General features: G+C 48.6%; 2 protein-coding genes and 1 pseudogene across 2 annotated transcripts in view; 2 read left to right on the plus strand and 1 right to left on the minus strand.

Moving 5' to 3' along the window:
- The first annotated feature begins 1,585 nt into the window (after positions 1-1,585).
- On the plus strand, positions 1,586-10,312 carry NTSR2 (neurotensin receptor 2). Its single transcript, XM_030844545.2, is given in 5 exon segments — positions 1,586-2,238; positions 6,883-7,132; positions 8,717-8,807; positions 9,782-9,956; positions 9,958-10,312. Coding segments are annotated over 5 exon segments (1,284 nt in total). The 5' UTR covers positions 1,586-1,614; the 3' UTR covers positions 10,102-10,312.
- On the plus strand, positions 2,437-3,661 carry LOC115846054 (cyclin-dependent kinase 8 pseudogene; annotated as a pseudogene).
- Positions 10,313-19,108: 8,796 nt separating the features above from the next.
- GREB1 (growth regulating estrogen receptor binding 1) overlaps positions 19,109-21,084 on the minus strand; it is a 69,577-nt gene continuing 67,601 nt past the window's right edge. The window contains exon 32 of the mRNA XM_060309299.1: positions 19,109-20,654. Coding sequence (XP_060165282.1) covers positions 20,491-20,654 — 164 coding nt within the window. The 3' untranslated portion in view covers positions 19,109-20,490. The remainder of the gene's footprint in view (positions 20,655-21,084) is intronic.

The following is a 21,084-nucleotide window of genomic DNA, read 5'->3' on the forward strand; positions in this document are numbered from 1 at the left end:
TCCAGCCCGGAAGATTCCTATCTGCTCTGTGCTCTAACCCAAAGAGATAAGAAAAACAGATCATAGTATTTTTCATTCCTCCTTTTCAGAGAGTAAACTAGGCTAAGAGAGACAGGAGGCTTGTCCAAGACACACAACCAGTGAACAGCAGAGATGAGACGTGGACCCACCTCTTCCGACTCCACCCCGGGGGTCTTTCCACTCTTCCAGTCTAGACCTTGGGAGACTATAAGTCCTTGGAGAATTCGTCCAAAGGGAAGCAGGAACTTGCCCTTCTCCAGGTCCTACAGGCCTGATTGAGCTATGTGAAACCCATAAAAAGTTAAAAATTTATTAATATTGGTTATTTGCTTTAAAGAAAGTTTGTCTAAAACTCATATGTATGGAATCCTTGTGATGGACTGAACTGTGTCCACTCAAAACATATATGTTGGGACTGCCCTGGTGGCACAGTGGATAAGACTCATGCTCCCAATGCAGGGGGCCTGGGTTCGATCCCTCTTCAGGAAACTAGATCGCACATGCATGTCGCAACTAAGAGTTCTCATACCGCAACTAAGGAGCCGCATGCTGCAATTAAGGAGCTGGTGAGCTGCAACTAAGGAGCCCGCCTGCCACAACTAAGACCCCATGCAACCAAATAAATAAATATTAAAAAAATTCAAACTATCTATCTTTATCTATATATATATTGAAGCCCTAGCCCCCACAGTGACTGTAAGGTTATATATCCAAATGGAAGAATTAAATGTCACTGGGCCATAACAACTTTGCTGAAGACAAAAAATCAGGAGACCTGGTTCTGGCCCTAAATGCCCGGGGAGCTAAGGGGGGGATAAGAAACCCTCCACAAGGGCCTTCCAGTTGTAAAATTCTGGTGTTCTAGAAGGGCTTAGGAAAGACACCAATGGAAGGTTTTGAAACATGCGAAACATACTTCTTTTCCCTTGCTGACACTGCTCCGTGAGAATGACGTTCTTGAAGGACTGGGGAAACATGATATCATGAGGAGGCATCTGACAGTGACAAAGGAGTCCTTGAGGTTATTAGTGCGGCACTGAAACAGCCTTTAACAGAAGATGAAAGAGTGCTTTAGCAAGAAGGATGACAGCTGCAAAATGCTGAACTGCGGGCAAATTCTTGATCAGTTGTCCTTGGGACTATACACACAGACAGTAGCACAGCACAGGGGCACGCAGTGCGTGTGGGATGCCTACTTATGCTGCAGTGCAGAGTTTCACACAGATTCACCCACTTCATCTTCACAGAGATTCTGCAATAATATTTTTTAAATGCGTTGAGAGAGGGTTAAAAAATAACTTGCCCAAGGTCACACAGCTAGTACGTGCAGGCGTCTGGCCCAAAGCATGTCTCTCAGGTCCCAAAAGGAGCCCACCGTCCACCAAGCACGTGTTTCCTGCGTGGAGCCGAACTGAAAAATGTGAGCGCGGCTAGCGGGCCTCCCCTCGCGGTCCTGCGCTGGCTCGGGGGCACCATTTGCGGGGCGTGTCCTCCTGTTCTGGAGGTTCCCAGAGAGGAGGAGGCGCCGGCTGACGGGGCAGCTCGCCCAGTCTCCGGGCAGGGAGAGGGAGGGAGTGCAGCCGCGGGAGCGGGATGGAGACCAGCAGCCCGCGGCCCCCGGGACCCAGCCCCGGCCCCGCGCTGGGCCTGGACGCCCGGCTGGGCGTGGACACGCGCCTCTGGGCCAAGGTGCTCTTCACCGCGCTCTACTCGCTCATCTTCGCGCTGGGCACTGCGGGCAATGCGCTGTCCGCGCACGTGGTGCTGAAGGCGCGGGCCGGGCCCCCCGGGCGCCTGCGCTGCCACGTGCTCAGCCTGGCGCTCTCCGCCCTGCTGCTGCTGCTGGTCGGCGTGCCCATGGAGCTCTACAACTTTGTGTGGTTCCACTACCCCTGGGTCTTCGGCGACCTGGGCTGCCGCGCCTACTATTTCGTGCGCGAGCTGTGCGCCTACGCCACGGTGCTCAGCGTGGCCAGCCTGAGCGCCGAGCGCTGCCTGGCCGTCTGCCAGCCCCTGCGCGCCCGAAGCCTGTTGACACCGCGCAGGACCCGCCGCCTACTGTCCCTCGTCTGGGCCGCCTCGCTCGGCCTGGCTCTGCCCATGGCAATCGTCATGGGGCAGAAGCACGAGCTGGAGACGGCCGGCGGGCAGCCGGAGCCCGCCTCGCGCGTGTGCACCGTGCTGGTGAGCCGTACCACGCTGCAGGTCTTCATCCAGGTAAGCGGGAGGGGCGACCCTACAGCCTGTTTTCATCTCTCATACTGGAGACCAGTCGGAAACTTGGGTCTCATTGCCCCATTTTACAAAGGACATGTGGAGAGACTTGGCTAAAGTGAAACACTAAGAGAAGTCCAAACAAGAATGAAATATTGCCATTTGCAGCAACAAGGATGGACCTAGAGATTATCATACTAAATGAAGTAAGTCAGAGAAAGACACATATTATATGATATCGCGTATATGTGGAATCTAAAACATAATACAAATGAATATATATGCAAAACAGAAACAGACTCTCAGACATAGAAAACAAATTTATGGTTACCAAAGGGGAAAGGGAGGGGAGAGGGATAAATTAGGAGTATGCAATTAACAGATAAAAACTACTCTATATAAAATAGGTAAGCAACAAGGATTTGCTGTATAGCACAGGGAACAATAATCAACATCTTGTAATAACCTATATGGAAAATAAAACAAAATATGTATGTATGTATAACTGAATCACTTTGCTGTATACCTCAAACTAACACAGTATTGTAAATCAACTATACCTCAATAAAAAAAAATAATAAAGAAAGAGAAGTCCAGATTTGAATTCCAAATTAACTCTGAGTCTTCCCACTCTTGCAGGAGTGGTGAGCAAATGTGACGGGGTATAAGAATTACCCTGAGAGCAGGTAAAAATATAGATTTCATGACCCCCCCTAGGCTTCTGCTTTTGGATTATCACCAAAACTAGTCATCTTTAGCCCCAAGACAAGAACATGAAAGAACAACTAGTTTACTGGGACGTTGTGCAGATATAAAAAGAGGCCTGAACATTCAACATTAATGAAGCGTTTCAAAAGAAATACACATATCCACTGCAGCCTTACTGAGAATATGGAAAAATGTGAAGTTAAACCCGATAAGAAAACATTCCACTTGCTTTCAAAGTGGCTTACTATGGTTCCTATAAGGAGAATTACTCAAAGCCGGTTAGGCAGGATCCCTAATTTTTAAAAAATCCACTTCCTATATCAGACATTTTTACAAGTTGTCAAATTCCTTACCCCAGTCTGGACCTGATGATAAAGGAGACCAAAACAACAAACACCAAAACCCACCAACAGTAACCGTACTAATGGAACTGGTCCTGCAGGGAATCAAGACAGCAGTCAGAATAAGGGAGGCCACTGACAACAGTGGGAGTGGCTCCTCCTAGCACTGCATCAGGTGGACTAATTGTGACCTCAGACCTCAGCGGTCTGCCCACAGGCTTGCTGCCTGCCCCAGCCCTGGCCCAAGCACATCCCGGCCACAGGGCAGCACGGGACCCTCATCTACCTCCCAGCGTCCCAGCTGCCTCCAGACTGTGAGCTGTAGGGAATCAGTCAGCAGAACAGTCAATGCACTGCTGCTTCTGCCCAAGGCCTGACTGCCTGGTTCCCGCTGCACACTCGTGTGGTCCCCCGGCAATGGACTAACAACCCCAGGCTCAAAAGACCTGGTTGTCAAGCTCTACCACGCTTCACAGACTGGGGTAGTGGCTTCCAGGCTGTACTTATACTGGAGTTAGGCCTGAGAGAGAAAAAAGTGTCAAGCAGGGGCTTCCCTGGTGGCGCAGTGGTTGAGAGTCCGCCTGCCGATGCAGGGGACACGGGTTCGTGCCCCAGTCCGGGAAGATCCCGCATAACGTGGAGCGGCTGGGCCTGTGAGCCATGGCCGCTGAGCCTGCGCGTCCGGAGCCTGTGCTCCGCAACGGGAGAGGCCACACAGTGAGAGGCCCGCGTACCGCAAAAAAAAAAAAAAAAAAAAAAGTGTCAAGCAATGTTTGTGCTGCAGATATGCTACTCTCAACGTTTGCTTTACTGGTACGGACCAACCAATGCAATGAAAGCCATGAAGTGTTCGCGGGCCAAGCTTTTGACATTATATGTAGTGAATTCTTTCAGTGAACCAGTGTTGTCTGACAAATGGTGTATGTCAAAAATGTTTCACTTGAGATGTACAGCCTGTGTTAACACAACAAAACCACCAGACTCAAATTATTTTGGCCCATCTTTCTTTTTAGTGTCTTATCAGTGAGTTGATTCATTACCCACATGAGTCAATGCTTTTTGACCAAGGAAACTGCTCAGAGTTTTTGAAAGCAGAAAAAGCTGCGAGGGCATACCTTGTTTTATTGCTCTTGGCTTTACTGTGTTTTTTACAAATTGAAGGTTTGTGGCAACCCTGAGTTGAGCAAGTCTATCAGCACCATTTTTCCAGTAGCGTTTGCTCATTTCATGTCTGTGTCATATTTTGGTAATTCTCGCAATATTTCAAATAAAGATTATGACAGCAATAAAGTTTATGACACACTGAAGGCTCAGGTGATGGTTAGCAAATTTTAGCAATAGAGTGTTTTTACATTAATGTATGTACATTGTTTTTTTTAGACATAATGCTATTCCATACTTAATAGACTACAGTGTAGGGTAAACATAACTTTTATATGCACTAGGAAACAAAAAAATTCGTGTGACTTGAATTTATTGCAATATTCACTTTATTGCAGTGGTCTGGAACCAAACCCACAATATCTCCAGGTATGCCTTGATAGTTCTTCTAGAAAGATCTCAAAGGTGCCAAAGATTAATCACTAACTTATGAATATATGTTTTACCTTCAATTTCTGTCTTGACTGGTACTAAAGTTACAGTTTGATAGTAAGTATATTGTCAATAAAAACCTGTTTGGTTCCACAACAAACTTAAAATGATTGTCATGTACAGTGTTTTATTTTTCTCTAGGTGTTGCTGACTTGTAAGCATGCATTAAGGTGAAAAAAGCCTGAATGATAACTCCTTAAAAAGGTCCAGCACCCAATTGAGACGTTCTGTGATGCTTTTTGTTGTTGTTCTGGCCGCACGCTTGCGGGATCTTCGTTCCCTGATCGGGACGGAACCCATGCCCCCTGCGGTGGAAGTGCAGAGTCCTAACCACTGGACTGCCAGGGAAGTCCCCATTTTTTCTGCACTGATTTTAAAGTGCTATTAAAATCTTTCATTTTTTTTCCCAATGTTTGCAGAGGGAAAGAACTGAGGAGGAGAAAACCCTATAACACATGTATTTTGAATTTGAAAAATTAAACATTTAAAACACAAGGTATATAAACTTGTTTTTCATAAATCAAAAAACATCAAATAATAACACAAGACTTATAATGGAAAACAGCTGCCCCCTTTCTGCTCCTCCATGCTCTGATTTCTAGTCTCTGATCTGAAGGCAACTACCATCCACTCTTACGTAACTCCCGCTACATTTTGCCTACATTTTCCAAAGAATACGCCTGCTTTATCCATCAGCCTTAAATTTATCCACTGACTTCTACCTGTAGAAGATGAATACGTCATTCTTTTACACTCCCATCCCTGCCCTCCACACCCCACGTTCACACACACTTCCTCTCACCATCCTTTCAGTATAATTATGTCATGGTATTTGGTTAGATTCATGGTCAATATTTATTTTATTGTGACTATGTAAAATTCTTCACTGATGAGCCAGGTTGTATATTTTTGGTTTTTGTCCTTTCCAATATTACAATATTATCTCCAGTATTTGTTTTCCTTGCAGTTAATAATGAACAGCCTTTTTTTCCCTCTCATTTGTTTAGTTTCCCATCTATTTCTAACTCATTTTTCCTTCTCTACCAGAAGTATAAATACCATTTCAATATGTTCAGACCCATGAGGTGATCTACCAGCTTCACCTTGTCTTCTTCAATCATCCCTGGTGCCCTTTCCTCTGCTCCAGCCTCACTGGGCGCACAGCTGGCACCTTGCCAATGCCACCCCATCTCTCTGCTCCTCTGTGGGACACTGATTTGGGGATCCCAGGTCTCCCTCTGTATTTGTTCAGAACCTTATTTTGATGGAACATATGCTCTTGTAACCTCCTGCGACCTGAGAGAAAGTTCGTAGAAGGTAAACAGATTTTTAAGAATTTCCATGTCTGAAAATGTTTCATTTTATCCTTGCGTTTCTCATAATATGGCTGGGCAGAAAGTTATAAGATGGAAATCGTTTTCCTCACAGATTGTGACGCATCACTCTTATTTTCTAGCTTCTTCCACTGTTGCTCTGAGTGAGTATAATGCCATTCTGGTACCCCATCCTTTGTATGTGCCATTTTATCCCTTCGGAAGCTTTCAAGACTTTATCTCCAGGCGCTAAAATTCCTAAGAACACGCCCTGACATGGATTTATTTTCATTCATTGTTCTGAGTAGTCAAAGGCTTTTCAGTCTAGAAGCTCATATTCCTCCATTTGGGGAAATCTTCCTTAAACGTGGTTTTGGTTGTGTGTTTCGATGTTGTTATAATTTCCTCCCCTCTGTTTTCTCTATTCTTTTTCTTTCTGGAACAGCTGTTATTTAGATGGTGAGCATCCTAAACGTCCCAAATTTTCTTATCTTTTCTCTTCCATTTTCATCGCTCTCTCCTTACTTTCTGAGGATTTTCTCGACTTACTCTTGTAAGCCTGCTGTCACCACGCGCCTGCCAGCCCCCACTCCTGCTGCTACAGATTCCTGGGCCCTTGGGCCCGGCCTGATGACCAGAGTATCACTGAGCCCTGGTGATACCTCCGTAACCTCTGGAATTACCTTTTCCAGGTGAATGTGCTGGCGTCCTTTGTGCTCCCCTTGGCACTAACTGCTTTCCTCAGCGGGGTCACCGTGAGCCACCTGGAGGCCCTCTGCTCCCAGGGGCCATCCCCTTCTGCCACAGGCAGCTCCGCCCCCAGCCACCTGAAGCTAATGAGCGAGGAGAGGAGGACACTGGCCCTGGGAGGCCAGGCCACCCTGGTGAGACACAAGGACTCCCGCCGGATCCGTGGCCTCCAGCGCAGTATCCAAGTTCTCAGTTAAGTGCCCGGTAACACTGCCCAGAGGTGAAGGGCCGGATCCAGGCCTGCCTCCGCCAATACCTGGCCACGTGACCTTGAGCAAGTTGCTGCCTCCCTCCAGCCCTCATTTTTCTCTTTGCCCCGGGGAGTTATATAATCACCAATAGGCTTCTGTAAGGTGCAGCAGTAGAATTAAAGGAAAGAATGGGAACTGTGCACGTGAACCCCCCAGTCTGATCCAGGGAGTGGTGCCCAAAGACAAGCAGGTGTCTGGCTGCTTCTCAGGGAGTCTGGCCGTACAGACGGACGCAAGGAGCAAAGGTAGTTAAGGATCCCCAGACCAGGAACAGTGGACTCAGACCAGCTGGGTCTCCAAATCCAGCTCTCCACTAACTCTCTACCGTTCCTATGTGACATCGATCAGTGTGTTTGCTTTTCTACGTATCCGGGCAAACTTGGCTTTGTAAGGGCAACTTTAAAGGCACAGGAAAACGGAGGTCTTTCCAAGCACCTGCTGTGATCCAGGAACTCACGACGGTCTGGGAGGATGGAGAAAGGGAGAGGGTCTCCTCTGTCATCAGTGCCACGGTCTTGTGGGCAGGACCAAAATATAGGAGCCAAGTGCAATGTGATGTGACAAGTAACAAAGGCAGCCCATGAAAGGCCTGGATTTCCTTCCATAGACAACGGGCCGTCATGGCAAGAGCTGGTGTCCAGAGCTGCTCTTGAGATATATGTGCTCGGCAGTCTTAGAGGACAGGCTCTCCAAGTTTGAGAAGTTTGTGCTTTGTGCACAAGAATGATGTGGACAGTTGTAAGACGCAGACCACTGGCCCCCAACCCAGAGATTCCGATTCAGCCGGCCTGGGATGTGCCTGAGATTTTATATTTCTCACAAGCTCCCAGCTGAGGTGGACGCTGCTGGTACAGGGGCCACAGTGGATTAGAGAATGGGTTTGCCACCCAGGGCAGGAGTAGAAGAAAGGAAGGGAAGAGGTAGAAGGTTAGGGACAATGGAGCCACTTACGAGACTGCCGTCATAATCCGGTGAAGGGAAGATATGGGCCCCTAGGGTGGGCACAGTGGAAGTGAGGAAGGAATGGAGAGGGGGATGCTTTGTAATAGATTGGATCTCGGGGGTAATGGAAAAAGAAGACTCTGTGGCTTACGATGTGAGTGCCACACGGATGGTGGTACCATCAATCAATCAGAAAAAGGGACAGAAGAGGGAGAGGCCTTACAAGGCAGAAGGACATTTGAGTTTTGTTGTCTCTGCAGTCAGACAAAGTGGGAATATCTAGCCCTGAGTTGGGAGTATTTTCTAGTGACCAGGAGCTTATAGATATTGTAGCAGTTTCTAGAAGCATGTCAGTGGACAGGTCAGGATTAAAGTGGACATTCACTCAGAGGACAGGGTAACACCAGGTTTGGGAACAGATCCAGGTAAGGGTGTGTCAGATAACCTCAAAGTCCCCTTCCAACCCCAAGACTCCAGGAGCAAGTTCAAGGGAAATGCTCTTGTCACCTTGGGCAGCTTCTTCCCCAGAGATGGTGTAACTGTTACGTGTTTCCTGTCTGTCTGTCTCTCCCCGGTCCTGCAGGAGCCATCGTGGCTGTGTATGTCGTCTGCTGGATGCCGTACCACGCCCGCAGGCTCATGTACTGCTACGTCCCTGACAACGGGTGGACTGAGTGAGTGAGGGGAGGAGCCCCAGCACACAGGGAGGGGCCGCCGGGCGGGGCCAGGGCTGCCTCTGCTCTCCGGAGGGACCCCCAGTTGCTGGGTTTCCCAGAACTCTGGCCTCCATTCTATCTGGTCCTGCCCAGTCTGTTATCCCAAAAGCTCCCAGCTCAGGGTGGGGAACAGAGCATTATCCAGAAGCCTCTCTGAACTGGTCAGGCCATGTGAGTGGTAGTCAGGGCATCCTGACTTCAGGATGGAGAGCGGCCTACAGGCAGGGAGCGGAGAAAAGGCCATGTTCTTACAAGGAGAGAGGGAAGAAGCCTCAGAGCTGTGATTCCATGAGTTAACAGAGGCCCCTTAGAGACCAGACCATGCACACCCTTTTTATGACACAATTGGAGAAAAGCAAAGCAGAGAATCCCTATCTTCCTTTTGGAAATCACTATGCCTCGATCATAAGGGAAAGTCAAACATCTGAGAGGAGAGAGATCCCACGTGGCCTCCAAGGAGATAGCTGTGTCAACAGATGGTTCCTTCTGGAGAGCTGCTAGCGCCCCCCTCCGACCCTCAAGTGCACACACATGCACACACACAGCCCTTCCCACAGCGACAAGGGGCGCAGCTTCTCAGGACTTTCTCCTCTTAGCGAAGCCACATCTCCTTGACCACGCCCAGCACCACGAGGCTCCCCATGTCTCAGCGGGCTGGCCAGTGGCCCCCGTCCACCAGCAGGTGCGCCCTTCACTGTGCAGGTGACCGGGCCGGGCAACCAGGCACAGGGACTCAAAGGCTGGGTGGGGCAGGTCAGCCAAAGGCAGCTGGTGTGACGGAACGTCTCTTGAATTTACACTGAGCTTCCCGACAGCAGGAAGCAGGCCTTCCTCACCCAGCCGTGTGGAAGGGGAGACACTCCCAGCAGCAAGGGGAGGATGCCACGGGCAGGTGGCAGGCCCTCTAACCTGCCTTCCGGTTTCTTCTCCAGCAAGCTCTACGATTTCTATCACTACTTCTACATGGTGACAAACACGCTTTTCTACGTCAGCTCGGCGGTGACCCCTGTGCTGTACAATGCTGTGTCCTCCTCCTTCAGAAAACTCTTCCTGGAAGCCCTCAGCTCCCTGTGTCGAGAGCACCACCCCACGGAGCCATTCCCCCCAGGGGCCCCGGAGCCCCGTCCTAGTGGATACAGCATCCGGCCCTGGGGCTCCCCCAGGAATCCTGACCTGGATGAAATCGAAGAATGAGAAGAGTAACACTGACTGCACAGCCATCCAGCAGTCAGATGAGCAATTGCATCACTAATAACTCAAGCCATGCAGTCAGGCGGATCTACAGGGACCCCCAGCTCTGCCACTCACGAGCTGTGTACCTGCAGGCGAGTCACTTACCCCTCTTAGCCTCAGTCTCCTCGTCTGTACGATGGAGATGAGTAATACCCATCTTTCCTGTTGTCTGAAGATTAAACGCTTAGCACAGTGCCTGGTGCATAATAAAGAATGTATTTTCGCTGGCATTATTTTTGTTGCTATTGTTATTGCTATTATTATTATTATTGTTATTGCTGTTTCTCTGCTCTCCTGAATTTCTGCAAATGACAAACCAACAGTGCCCAGAGCTGACTGCTTGTTAGATCACATGAGCTGTAGTAAAATCGTCCAGTCACTCCAAGTAAGGGAGCAGCCATCCACCCCAGCAGGAGCGTTCTGTGGGCTCTAGAGAGCCTGGAGTCACCAGCTGCCCTCTCTGGCCTCGGACCTGCGTGTCTGCCTGACGTGAGGCGGCCGGTGCAGCCGTGGGATGACGGCAGGGCTGCCTCCTCTGGAGAACAGCCCCACAGACGTGCTCTGGCCAGCAGTGTTCAGAAAGGCTGCATTTCCATTCTTTTTGTCAGAGCAGGCTCCCTCCATTTCCCCGCAGGCCTCAGCCCCTCTCCTGCCTGCACAGGGCCAAGTCCTGCTTGACGCGGCCAGCCTTGCTCCTGAAGGCTTGTGAGGCCTGAGCCCAGAGAGAAAGGGTGGCTTTCCTGTCTGTCGCCATTGAAGCCACAGATCTGCAAAGGGGTAGGAAGAGAAAAGTGAAGCGCAGAGCAGACGGACCAAGAAAAGGTTTCTGGGGCTTCCCCGGTGGCGCAGTGGTTAAGAATCTGCCTGCCAATGCAGGGGACACGGGTTGAGCCCTGGTCCAGGAAGATCCCACATGCCGCGGAGGAGCTAAGCCCTTGCGCCACACCTACTGAAGCCCACGCGCCTAGAGCCCGTGCTCCGCAACAACAGAAGCCACCGCAATGAGAGGCCCGCGCACAGCGACCAAGAGTAGCCCCCACTCGCCACAACTAGAGAAAGCCCACGCGCAGCAACAAAGACCCAAAGCAACCAAAAATAAATAAATAAATAAAATTTAAAAAGAAAAAAGGTTCTCTCTGATTAACTGTGTTGATGTTTCCCTGAACTCCATCCATCACTCACCCTGGTCCCCAGTCCTGGAACCAGCACCTGTGCCCACACATCACGGGCAAACAGTCACACAGACACATCACACACATCACATGTACACACATTCATGCACACGTATCACGCCACACACGACACGCACACGCGCCTGGGCGCGTACCCTGTTGGAGGTGAGAAGCTAGAACAGGCAAAGGAAGACAGGAAAGGTGGCCAGGAGGAAGGGCACACGGCCTGGGGTGCTGTGCAGTGGCCACTGCATGAGTGGGAGGTGACCGTTCTGGCCCCCAGCCCCTAAGCCCTTGAGAAAAGGCCAGAGGCGATGACAACACACTTCAGAGAGAGCCTACACAGGGCCCACCACCCTCCTTGTCAGGGAGGGGAAGGGCCACCTGGAAAGAAGGAGCCACACGGGGCTGGTCTTGGGAACCTCTTGTCAGGTGGCTCCGAGGGTCGGGCACGAGATTGCCCGGGGGATGGAACAGGACGGACTCCAGACCGACACGTGGAGGGTGGGCGCCCCCTCTCTGCCCCGTGTGCCTGGGCTCCGCCGCACTGGCTGAGGATCCCTGTGGGCTGATCTTAAAGGTCCATCTCTGGAGCTCCTTAGTGAAGGCGGGGGAGGGCACCCCCTTCATTCTAGCGAAAGCTCACAGAGCACCGTGAAGTAGGAAAGAGCAAGAAGCAGCTCAAAATACAAACTCTGGTGCAGCTCCGTTAGGGGCACAGACGCAATTGAACCAGCGGGGTCCAGCCGGCCCAGGACTCGGGCCCCGGTCTGGGGCAGACCCGGTTTGGGGCCTGGCCTCATCACTTGGACGGGCCCACCGTGGGCAAAGGAATTTCCTTGAGCCTGTTTTTTCATCTAGAAAACGGATGGAGCAGAAGTCCTTAAATCCAGTTTTTAAAAATAATGTAGATCAGCAAACACTGACTTGGATTTGAAGCCACGTACAGCCCTTAGCTATCCTTCTTCACAGAAGCATATGTACATTTTGCGGCAGAAACGTGAATGCTCCAAGTTCCTGCGTGTCAGCTCGGGCTGCCATCACCAAACAACACAGACTGGGGGGCTTAAGCAACAGACGTTTATTGTCTCCAGCTTTGGAGGCTGCAAAGAGCAAGGTGCCGACGAGTTTATATTTCATTCTGAGGCTTCTCCTGGCTAGTGGGCAGCGGCCATCTCGTCGTGTGTCCACATGACCTTTGTGCATGTGTCGGGGGAGAGAGAGAGCCCTCGGGCGTCTCTTCTTACAAGGACATTAATCCTGCTGGATCAGGGCCCCATCCTTATGACCTCATTATGATGAACTTACTTCATCAGTAATTAACCTGAATTACTTCCTTAGAGCCCCATGTCCAGATACAGCCACAGTGGGGGTTATGCCTTCAACATATGAATTTTGACGGATGCCAACATTGAGTCCGTAACACCCTGTTAGGGTTGCTGTGGTAAGTGGGATATGAACCACGCTACTTTTCAAAAAGTCAAATACTCTGAATTGCAAAATATCGATACACCTGATCCCAAGGGTTTCAGGTAAGAGATTATGCATGTATAGTACCTAATAATCAATTTGTAATGATGAAATGAGAAAGAATGAAAAGTTCCTATCACAGTGCCTGGCATACAGTAAATGCCCAATAAATACTAGTCGTCACTATTGCCATTGTCATCACTCTAGACCTCAAACCGGGTAAAACCTGGTAACTGGGTAAACCCTTACAGGAGGCCCTGTGAATAGCAAAGAACAGCAGGACCAAAATGTAAAGAAAAACATATTGAGAAGACAATTTAAGAAAACATGAACGATACGTAAGGAGTTACTTTACATGTTATCCAAAGATGTCACGCAAATCATTAAGGAAAACACCAGGACCTCAAAGGCCAAGAAACACACCAGAGGAAGTACGTTCAGCCTCAAAAGTTCCTAAAGAAACAACGATCGAAACAATCGTGATGCAGCATTTTGCGGCGAATACATTCATTTCAAAACGTCAGTGACAAGAGCCCATATTGCCACCAGAAGCCAGGTGTGACCGATGTGCTCAGACAGTGGAGGGAGGGAAAATCAGAGTGCCCTCCTAGAAAGGAAATAGACAAGAAATTTGGAAGCTAGAGAAATGTTCAAAAACTTAGAGCCTATGTCTCACCCGCTGGAACTTTCCTTTAAGGCAGTTTGCCAAGGAAGAAAAGTCTCTCTGTGGGCACACAGGTGTGTTGCCAGGCTCTTCATGGGACATTTACCAGCAGGCTCTGGACCAAGCAGGTTAATCACTCATGATGCCTGCCCCTTACATCCTGCCTGGAAACACTGTTATTACTTTTGTCATTTAACATGTGGGGAAATGGAAGCAAAGAGAGGTGAAGACAAGTCTTGTCCCATTACTTGCATCACACCGCTTCCCAAGAGTCTGATGACAAAAGATGATAAGAAACTAAAGGCTCCGCCTTAAGGAACCGAACGATTCATGATCATTTATTCAAACAAATCCTATGTGTTAGGCCACCATAAACAAATAAGACGACTTACTTAGCAGTATAAACATACTGTGGTCTTACTATTAACTAAACAGGGAAACAGAATGCAAAATTATAGTATGCACAAGTCATTCCGGTTCAGAGAAAAGGTCTAGAATGAGGCACTTAGAAGATGGTGGGTTTTCCATGGAGGCACGAGTGACCTAAGAATAAGGGCGGTTTCTGCCACCTTCATCCCAGGATCTGAGTTTAGTAAACGTCTGGTAGAAAAAGGACTGTGAAACCTTTTTTTTTTTTCCCCTAATAGTAATAATGTTGTTTGTATAGTATCTAAATAACAAATTTCAAATAGAAATCAAATTCCCCTTGCTGGGGCCCCAGGTAGAAGCACTGGGCGTTGGCTCAAGCCCCTGCAGTCCAGGCTCAGACAGGCCTGAAGATGGATCCTGCCTCTGCCACTTACCAGCAAATTCCTTCACCTGCTCGGGCCTCCTGTCCACACCTGTGAAACAGATATGATAACCACCACCCTCTGGATGTTAAGTAGTAAATGACATCATACATATGAAAAAATGCTTGGAAAAGTGTGTATGTAGCACTCAAAGAGCTCAATGGGTAGTAGCCGTTATTAATATAAAGGGAAGCTCTTGGCTCCTGAATGCAGCCGATCTTTACAATTCTGTATTTTTTAATTTATTTATTTTACTTATTTATTTTTGGCTGCGTTGGGTCTTCGTTGCTGCACGCGGGCTTTCTCTAGTTGTGGTGAGGGAGGCTACTCTTCGTTGCGGTGCGCGGGCTTCTCTTGTTGTGGAGCGTGGGCTCTAGGCGCGTGGGCTTCAGTAGTTGCAGCACGCAGGCTCAGTAGTTGTGGCTCGCAGGCTCTAGAGCGCAGGCTCAGTAGTTGTGGCGCATGGGCTTAGTTGCTCCGCGGCATGTGGGATCTCCCCGGATGAGGGATTGAACCTGTGTCCCCTGCCTTGGCAGGCGGGTTCTTAACCACTGCGCCCCCAACCAGGGAAGTCCTAAATTCTGTGTTTTAAAAAAATAAGCTATATCTATTTGTGTGGTTGTTTGGTTTACTCGTTTGCCTGCTTGGCCAAGATCAAGAGACCCCAAAAGTGTTCCTTTCCTAAGTCTTAGTCTTGTAGACACAACTACCTCATACCAGGATCCTAGGAAGCCTTTGCCAAACTTTGCCAAACTTTGCCAAACTTTGCCAGATGAAGTATGCATCGCCCACCTGTGTTGATTCCCTAGGGCTTGCATGTAACAAAGTGCCACAAGGTAGTGGGCTTAAAACAACAGAAATTTATCCTCTCACAGTTCTGGAAGCTACAAGCTCAAAATCAAGGTGTCAGCCGGCTATGCCCTCCTAAGGCTCTAGTGAAGAATCCTTCCTTGTCTCCCAGCTTCTGTTGGTTCCCAGCAATCCCTGGAATTCTTTAGTTTGTAGATTGATCACTCCAGTCTCTGTCTCCACAGCCCATGGTGTTCTCCCTCTGTTTCTCTTTGTCTTCTTATAAAGACACCAGTCACACTGGATTAGGGCCCCACTTTACTCCAATATGATCTCATCTCAACTAATTACATCACAACAATCCTATTTCCAATTAAACTCACATTCTGAACGACTGGGGGTTACAACTTCAATATATCTCATTGGGGGACACAATTCAACTCACACCACCACCCAAAGCCCACCCTTCTTGGTAGGGCGGACTGCCACCCCTAGGAAACACCCTTTCATAGAGCAAAAGATCCTAAGAGAGAAAAATTGGTGCTCGCCCGAGTTTTAGAAGAAAGGCAAAAGGAAACTGGGACAGTCTATTCAGTGAATGACAAATGCAGTCTTAGAATTTCTGTTTCTTCTCTAGACCTGAAGGGCTTGAAAACTCTGCACTGGCCTTCCCAACTGTTTTGCTAATTAAAATGCTAATTCCTTCTGAGCAGGAAGTCTGCCTAAGCAAGTAGACTGAAAAAGAAACAGCAGCCGTGGACACCGGACTTGCCCTTGGTGCATGGTTTTCCCTTCAAGAGCTGTCTTGCAGAAGCTGAAGCCAGATGCGGGAGGTTTCATGCAAACTTCTTTATTGAAGTGGTTTCTAAACCTTAATGCTGGGATTGCCTAGACTCTAGACGGCACATAATGTGCTGCATTTGGCACATGCTTGAATCCAGCACCACGTGCAACAGGCAACCCAGTGAGAAAATTCTGGATCAGTATTTCTATTGCACACAGAGTCTTAGGAGCCATAGTGCCTTCCAATATACAGCATTTGGGGGAAGTAAATAACTCAAGATAGCACGCAGCTGTGATGTTAGTGAAACTATCCTCACACCTGCAGGCATGAATCTACATTTGTTCTGGCACTTGAGAGGTGTGTGATCTCAGACACGTCACTCAGCCTCTCTGAGCCCTAGTTTCTTACTCCGTAAAATGATACCAATGATATCTACTTCAAGTGTGATTGTGATGACTAAATGAAATAATGGACAATTAGCCATCTAGTAAAATGACTAACCATAGTAGATGCTCAAGAAAGTTTGCTACTCACTGTTGCTGATTTCATAGCTAACACAGTCTCCAGGGAGCTGGGTGACTTGGCAAAGGAGCCAAGGCATGAACCCGAGTCTCCCGATGTCAGATTCCGTGCCCTCTGCACCGCCACATCCTGCGTCAAGAACTCTGACATCCATATAAATGTTGCTCTTGTAGCATGGTTTCTCCTCCTTTATTGCAAGAGTCGTAAATTGCTGAAAGTTTTCAGGAAACAAAGAATCAGTTTTTTGGTGTGTACTTATTATTCTTATCTGGTTTTGGGGTGACTGTTATATCTGGCGTTTCAGAAGTACAGGATTCCGTATTTCCCAATGTTCTGGGAGAGTTTTTATTTTATGGCGGCAAAATACACATAAAATTGGCCATTAGTGACGTTTAGCACATTCCTTATGTTATGCGACCCTCACCGCTATCTAGTTCCAGGACATCTTCTGGAATTCTTATTACACACGAATTCTCTCCTCTTTGAAGGTTAATTACTTTAGACCAAACATATAACTGTGTCAACCAACTCTCATTTCTGTGGGTCTTCTTTGTCTGCTTCTGCAGGAGACGTACTAGACTCCATTTATGATTACACCATTTACCTATCTTCTCGTATTTCTCACAATTCTTTATATTTCATAGCAATGTTGGCGTATCTACAACGTGTCGGGACAGTCTCATCCCTCTGGGTAGAACTCTGAATTTTAACTTAAAATATCTCGTCTTGACCCAATCTGAGAACCTCAATCTGTTGTTAGGTGACTTTAATTCATTTATAGTTATTTTGCTTACTGATAGGTTTGGATGTGTATTCTATTTACCAAGCTTTCTTGCTGTTTATCCCCTCCCCAGCCTGCTCTTACCTCATACACTGATTTTGTCAGTGCTACCTTTCCCTTTAATGTTTTAGATATTGGACACCCTGTTTTTTCCTTCTAGCAGCTTCTCTAAAAGTTTTTAACACTTATATTTAAATATTCCTTTTCCATTAACATGTTAATCACTTCTGCCCCATTAAACCAAGAATTTTTGCTCAATTTCACTCATTTTATCAGTTCCCCCATCACCGACCACTCCCACCCCCAGCTCCCATGTTGGGACCAGCTAAGATAGAAGAGATTCATTCGTTCATTCAATGGGCATCTCGCGGTCCCTACAATTCGCTGGGCATAATCAAGGCTCTGGGAACAGAGCAGTGGAACTGTCTCATAAAATTCCTGCTCTTGTGGGGAAAGACCCAAAACACAAAAGACGGCTAAACAAACTGTGTTCTGTTAGTAGGTACTCTCAATCAGGGATGACCTCATTGAGGAGGTGGCCTTTGAGTAGTAAGGACTTAGTGCAAACGAGGGAGGGACCCAAGCGGATGTGAGGGGAGGGAGAAGCACTCCGGGCAGAGGCGGGTGCTGGCCTGGCAGTGGCCAAGGTGGTCCAAGAGGGCCAGGCAGCTGACACGCAGTAAGCAAAGGGAGAAGTTAAGGGTCAGCAGAGATCAGGAACATCCCTTTGTACTGCCTTCTTAGAGACTTTCTCAACTGCACCTTCCAGCTGTCTCCTTCACTCTCTTTTTTTGCTGTACGCGGGCCTCTCACTGCCGTGGCCTCTCCCGTTGTGGAGCACAGGCTCCGGACGCACAGACCCGGTGGCCATGGCTCACGGGCCCAGCCACTCCGCGGCATGCGGGATCCTCCCGGACCGGGGCACGAACCCGTGTGCCCTGCATCGGCAGGCGGACTCTCAACCACTGCGCCACCAGGGAAGCCCATGTCTCTTTCACTCTTGAGCTGGTCTATTTCATCCGCCTACAGAGGTTTGAATTTCCGAGATCTGTACCTGATCTTTTTTTGTTCTGGATGCGGTATATTCTTTTTCCCTGAACTTAACTATACTTTGTTGATGGGATTCCGTCTGCTGTATTGACTCTTCAGGGAGCTTATCACCTCTCCCTCTATAACATTTCCTGTATTTTGTTATGAGTTTTAGCTGTGCGTTTATTTCCCTACTAGGGCGCTCCTGTTTGCTATCTACTGCCGCAAGTGACTGTGGGCAGAGGACACTGCGGTGGCGACGGGGTGCCGACAGCTTGTCTTCGCAAAGGCCTGGGGACCCGCCCCCCTGCTTGGGGCTCCACACTCCGGGCCTGAGCCTCAACCCAATCAGCTGCTCCGCCCAGGTTGGTTGCGGGGTGCAGAGCGCGGCAGGGAGGGCTGCGAGGCGCCAAAGAGCATGGCTGCTCCGAGCGACTTCCCCTGGGAACGACCCTGCCAAACGCCCAGGCCCCCGCCTGCTTCTTTAGTCACTCAGAAGCTCAGGGCACAGGAGGAAACCATCCTCCTGTGTGGCAGGCTTCTTTGCACGCTTTGGGCCATTGTTTCTTCCATTTCTGCCTGTCTTTTCTCTTTCAGGGGTTCCTCCACATCTTAATATACCCTTATTTTTATGGATTTGTTCTTCTTTCCTTTCCAAAAACTGTCCTTCTGTCATTCATCGAGATTTTAAGCAGGTATTAGCCCCCCAGGACCACTGGCCACACTACTTCCTCCCAAAACAATGCAACTCGTTCCCAGCAAAGCAACAATACACGCATCACAAATTCTATTTATAATAAGGCTGGAGCAAATACGAATACTCGTTTGGGTTTTTTTCCCAAGTTTAAATTAACCAATCAAATAAAGAAAGCAGCCCAGAAGCCACCAGAAGCCACCATTTACAAAAGACAAGTAGAACTAAAGAAGGTAAGTTTTTATTCCAGGATAGGAATAATGACATATACAAAGTGATCATTTTAGAAACACTGATCTAAATCTTTTATACTCATGGACTTTCTTTCTTAAGGAAGAAAAGATTGACATTAACTCTTTGGCATCATCTTTGAAAAGAATTTCTTCTCGGATTGCTATCCATTAGAGTGCTTTAAACGTCTAAGATGGATGGATGAGAGTGCATTCTGCTGATTCATTTCTGACGACCTTTAAACTCTTCCTTTGGTTACGGGCCACTCCACAAGCAGTGTGGTGGGGAGACGGACCCCAGAGTCTGCTTCTGCTTCTCTCCGGCTGTGTGATCTTGGTGAGATGCGCTCTCTACATCTCAACTGTCTCATCTTTGAAATGGGAAGCATAATTCCACGCACATGGGCTGCTGGAAGGGTTAAGCAAGATCGTAACTGTGAAAGCACCTGGCCCAAGGCCCAGCCTCTAGGGGGCCCTCTAACACGCTGGTTTAAAAAACATCCCAGCGCAAGCCAGAGTGTGGGCGCATCACAGAACATCGCTGCTGCCTTGTCTGTCCCCCTTCCTCTCCTGTCAGGGACCAAACATTCGTAAGAGAAGACAAGCGATTCAAGGAACTAAAAACTGAGCTTCAATAAATTAGAGTCACAAGTCTAGTTCTTATCAACTATTTTCCACGTCGCTTTAGTTGTTCTCATTGTTTGTTTCAAGTAAGCCATTTGGTCCTCTTTCCTTTGTAAGGCAAATTCTATTTCTCAAGGTCAATCTCTGTAACCCTAACTTCCTTCCTGAAACCCCTGTAGTTTTTAAAAAAGTTTCTTTTCACTTTTGCCCTTTCTAAGAGGTAGGGTATTTACCCTATACTATTTTAATAGAATCGTATTTGCTCTGAAGTGAAACTATTTGTTTTACTTTATTAAAGTTGATGCCTTTGGGCTAGCTTCTAAAAGAGTAAACTTACATAATTCTTATTAAGTGAACCTACTTCATTTTTTCTTGTCTCCAGCCTTTACAGTTAAAAGGTTCTTTTGGAATATTGCTCTGTAGTAGGTTATAGAGAAACCTACATAGCCAACATCATATCCATCATCTGAAACGCTGGCGCCTGTACAAGATAAGCCAGGGGGGATCCTTCAGAGCTAAGAGAAAAGTCAAGTCTGTCCGTGGAAGCATATGGACGATGTGACAGCAGGCAAAACTTTGTTCTTCATACGATGGACTTCAACACAGGCCAGGGCGATGGGGTCTGCCCCGGAACTTAGGGGCCTTTGGTTTGAGTTCCTGCTCACCGTTCACGCATCCCCGTGGGTCTCAGTAAGTCTCGGTCCACCTCTGGGCCTCGGTTCCCTGGCACCTACCGTGAGGGGGTGGCCAACAGACACCTCTGGGTCCTGCCCCAGTCCAGACACTCCGTGGTTCCTATTCTTCCTTTAGCCTCAGCAGCCTGAGGTTCTGAAGGCCCCACCCTCAGGTGTGTCTCCCTCAGATGTGTCGTCCGGTCAGAAAGAAGAGGGGTCGGTCCTCCTTGGCGTTGGCGGTCTGGAATTCATCTCGCAGCCGAAACTGCCACTCATCTTCCAGCTCCAGGCGGACGACCGTCTGGCGGAGTGAGTTGCGGTCCTGACAGATCACACACAAGGTGGCACCTGTGTGGACGACAGCAGAGGCATGTGAAGAAAACAGGGGAGTTTCTCCAAAGGAAAGGACCGCCTGGCTGCTATTCGCAAGAACCAAGTACGCTGCTGCTTGGAAGGGAAGGACCGGGTGTCCACGTGAGCTCTTGGTGCCTTGGGGATGCATCTTAATCTTAGCAAGACAGTGAGACTGTGATTGGGCAGGTCTGGCAGATGAGACAACACGGAACCAAGAAGCACTGGCAAAGAAGCGAGCAGAGGGGGAGAAGGAGACAGACTCACAGGACCACAAACCAACATCCTCGGCTCCAGACCCTGCTGGGCAGCGCCCTCCCCCGGTCCTTCCAGCCCAACCCTCCCTGTCCAGCCATCCCAGCCGGCCACCCGCCCAGGCCCCGCGCACCTCCTGACTCTTCCTCTGCTGGGCAAGGAGGATTCTCCC

The sequence above is a fragment of the Globicephala melas genome, chromosome 12, assembly GCF_963455315.2.
Source record: "Globicephala melas chromosome 12, mGloMel1.2, whole genome shotgun sequence".
NCBI lineage: Eukaryota > Metazoa > Chordata > Mammalia > Artiodactyla > Delphinidae > Globicephala > Globicephala melas.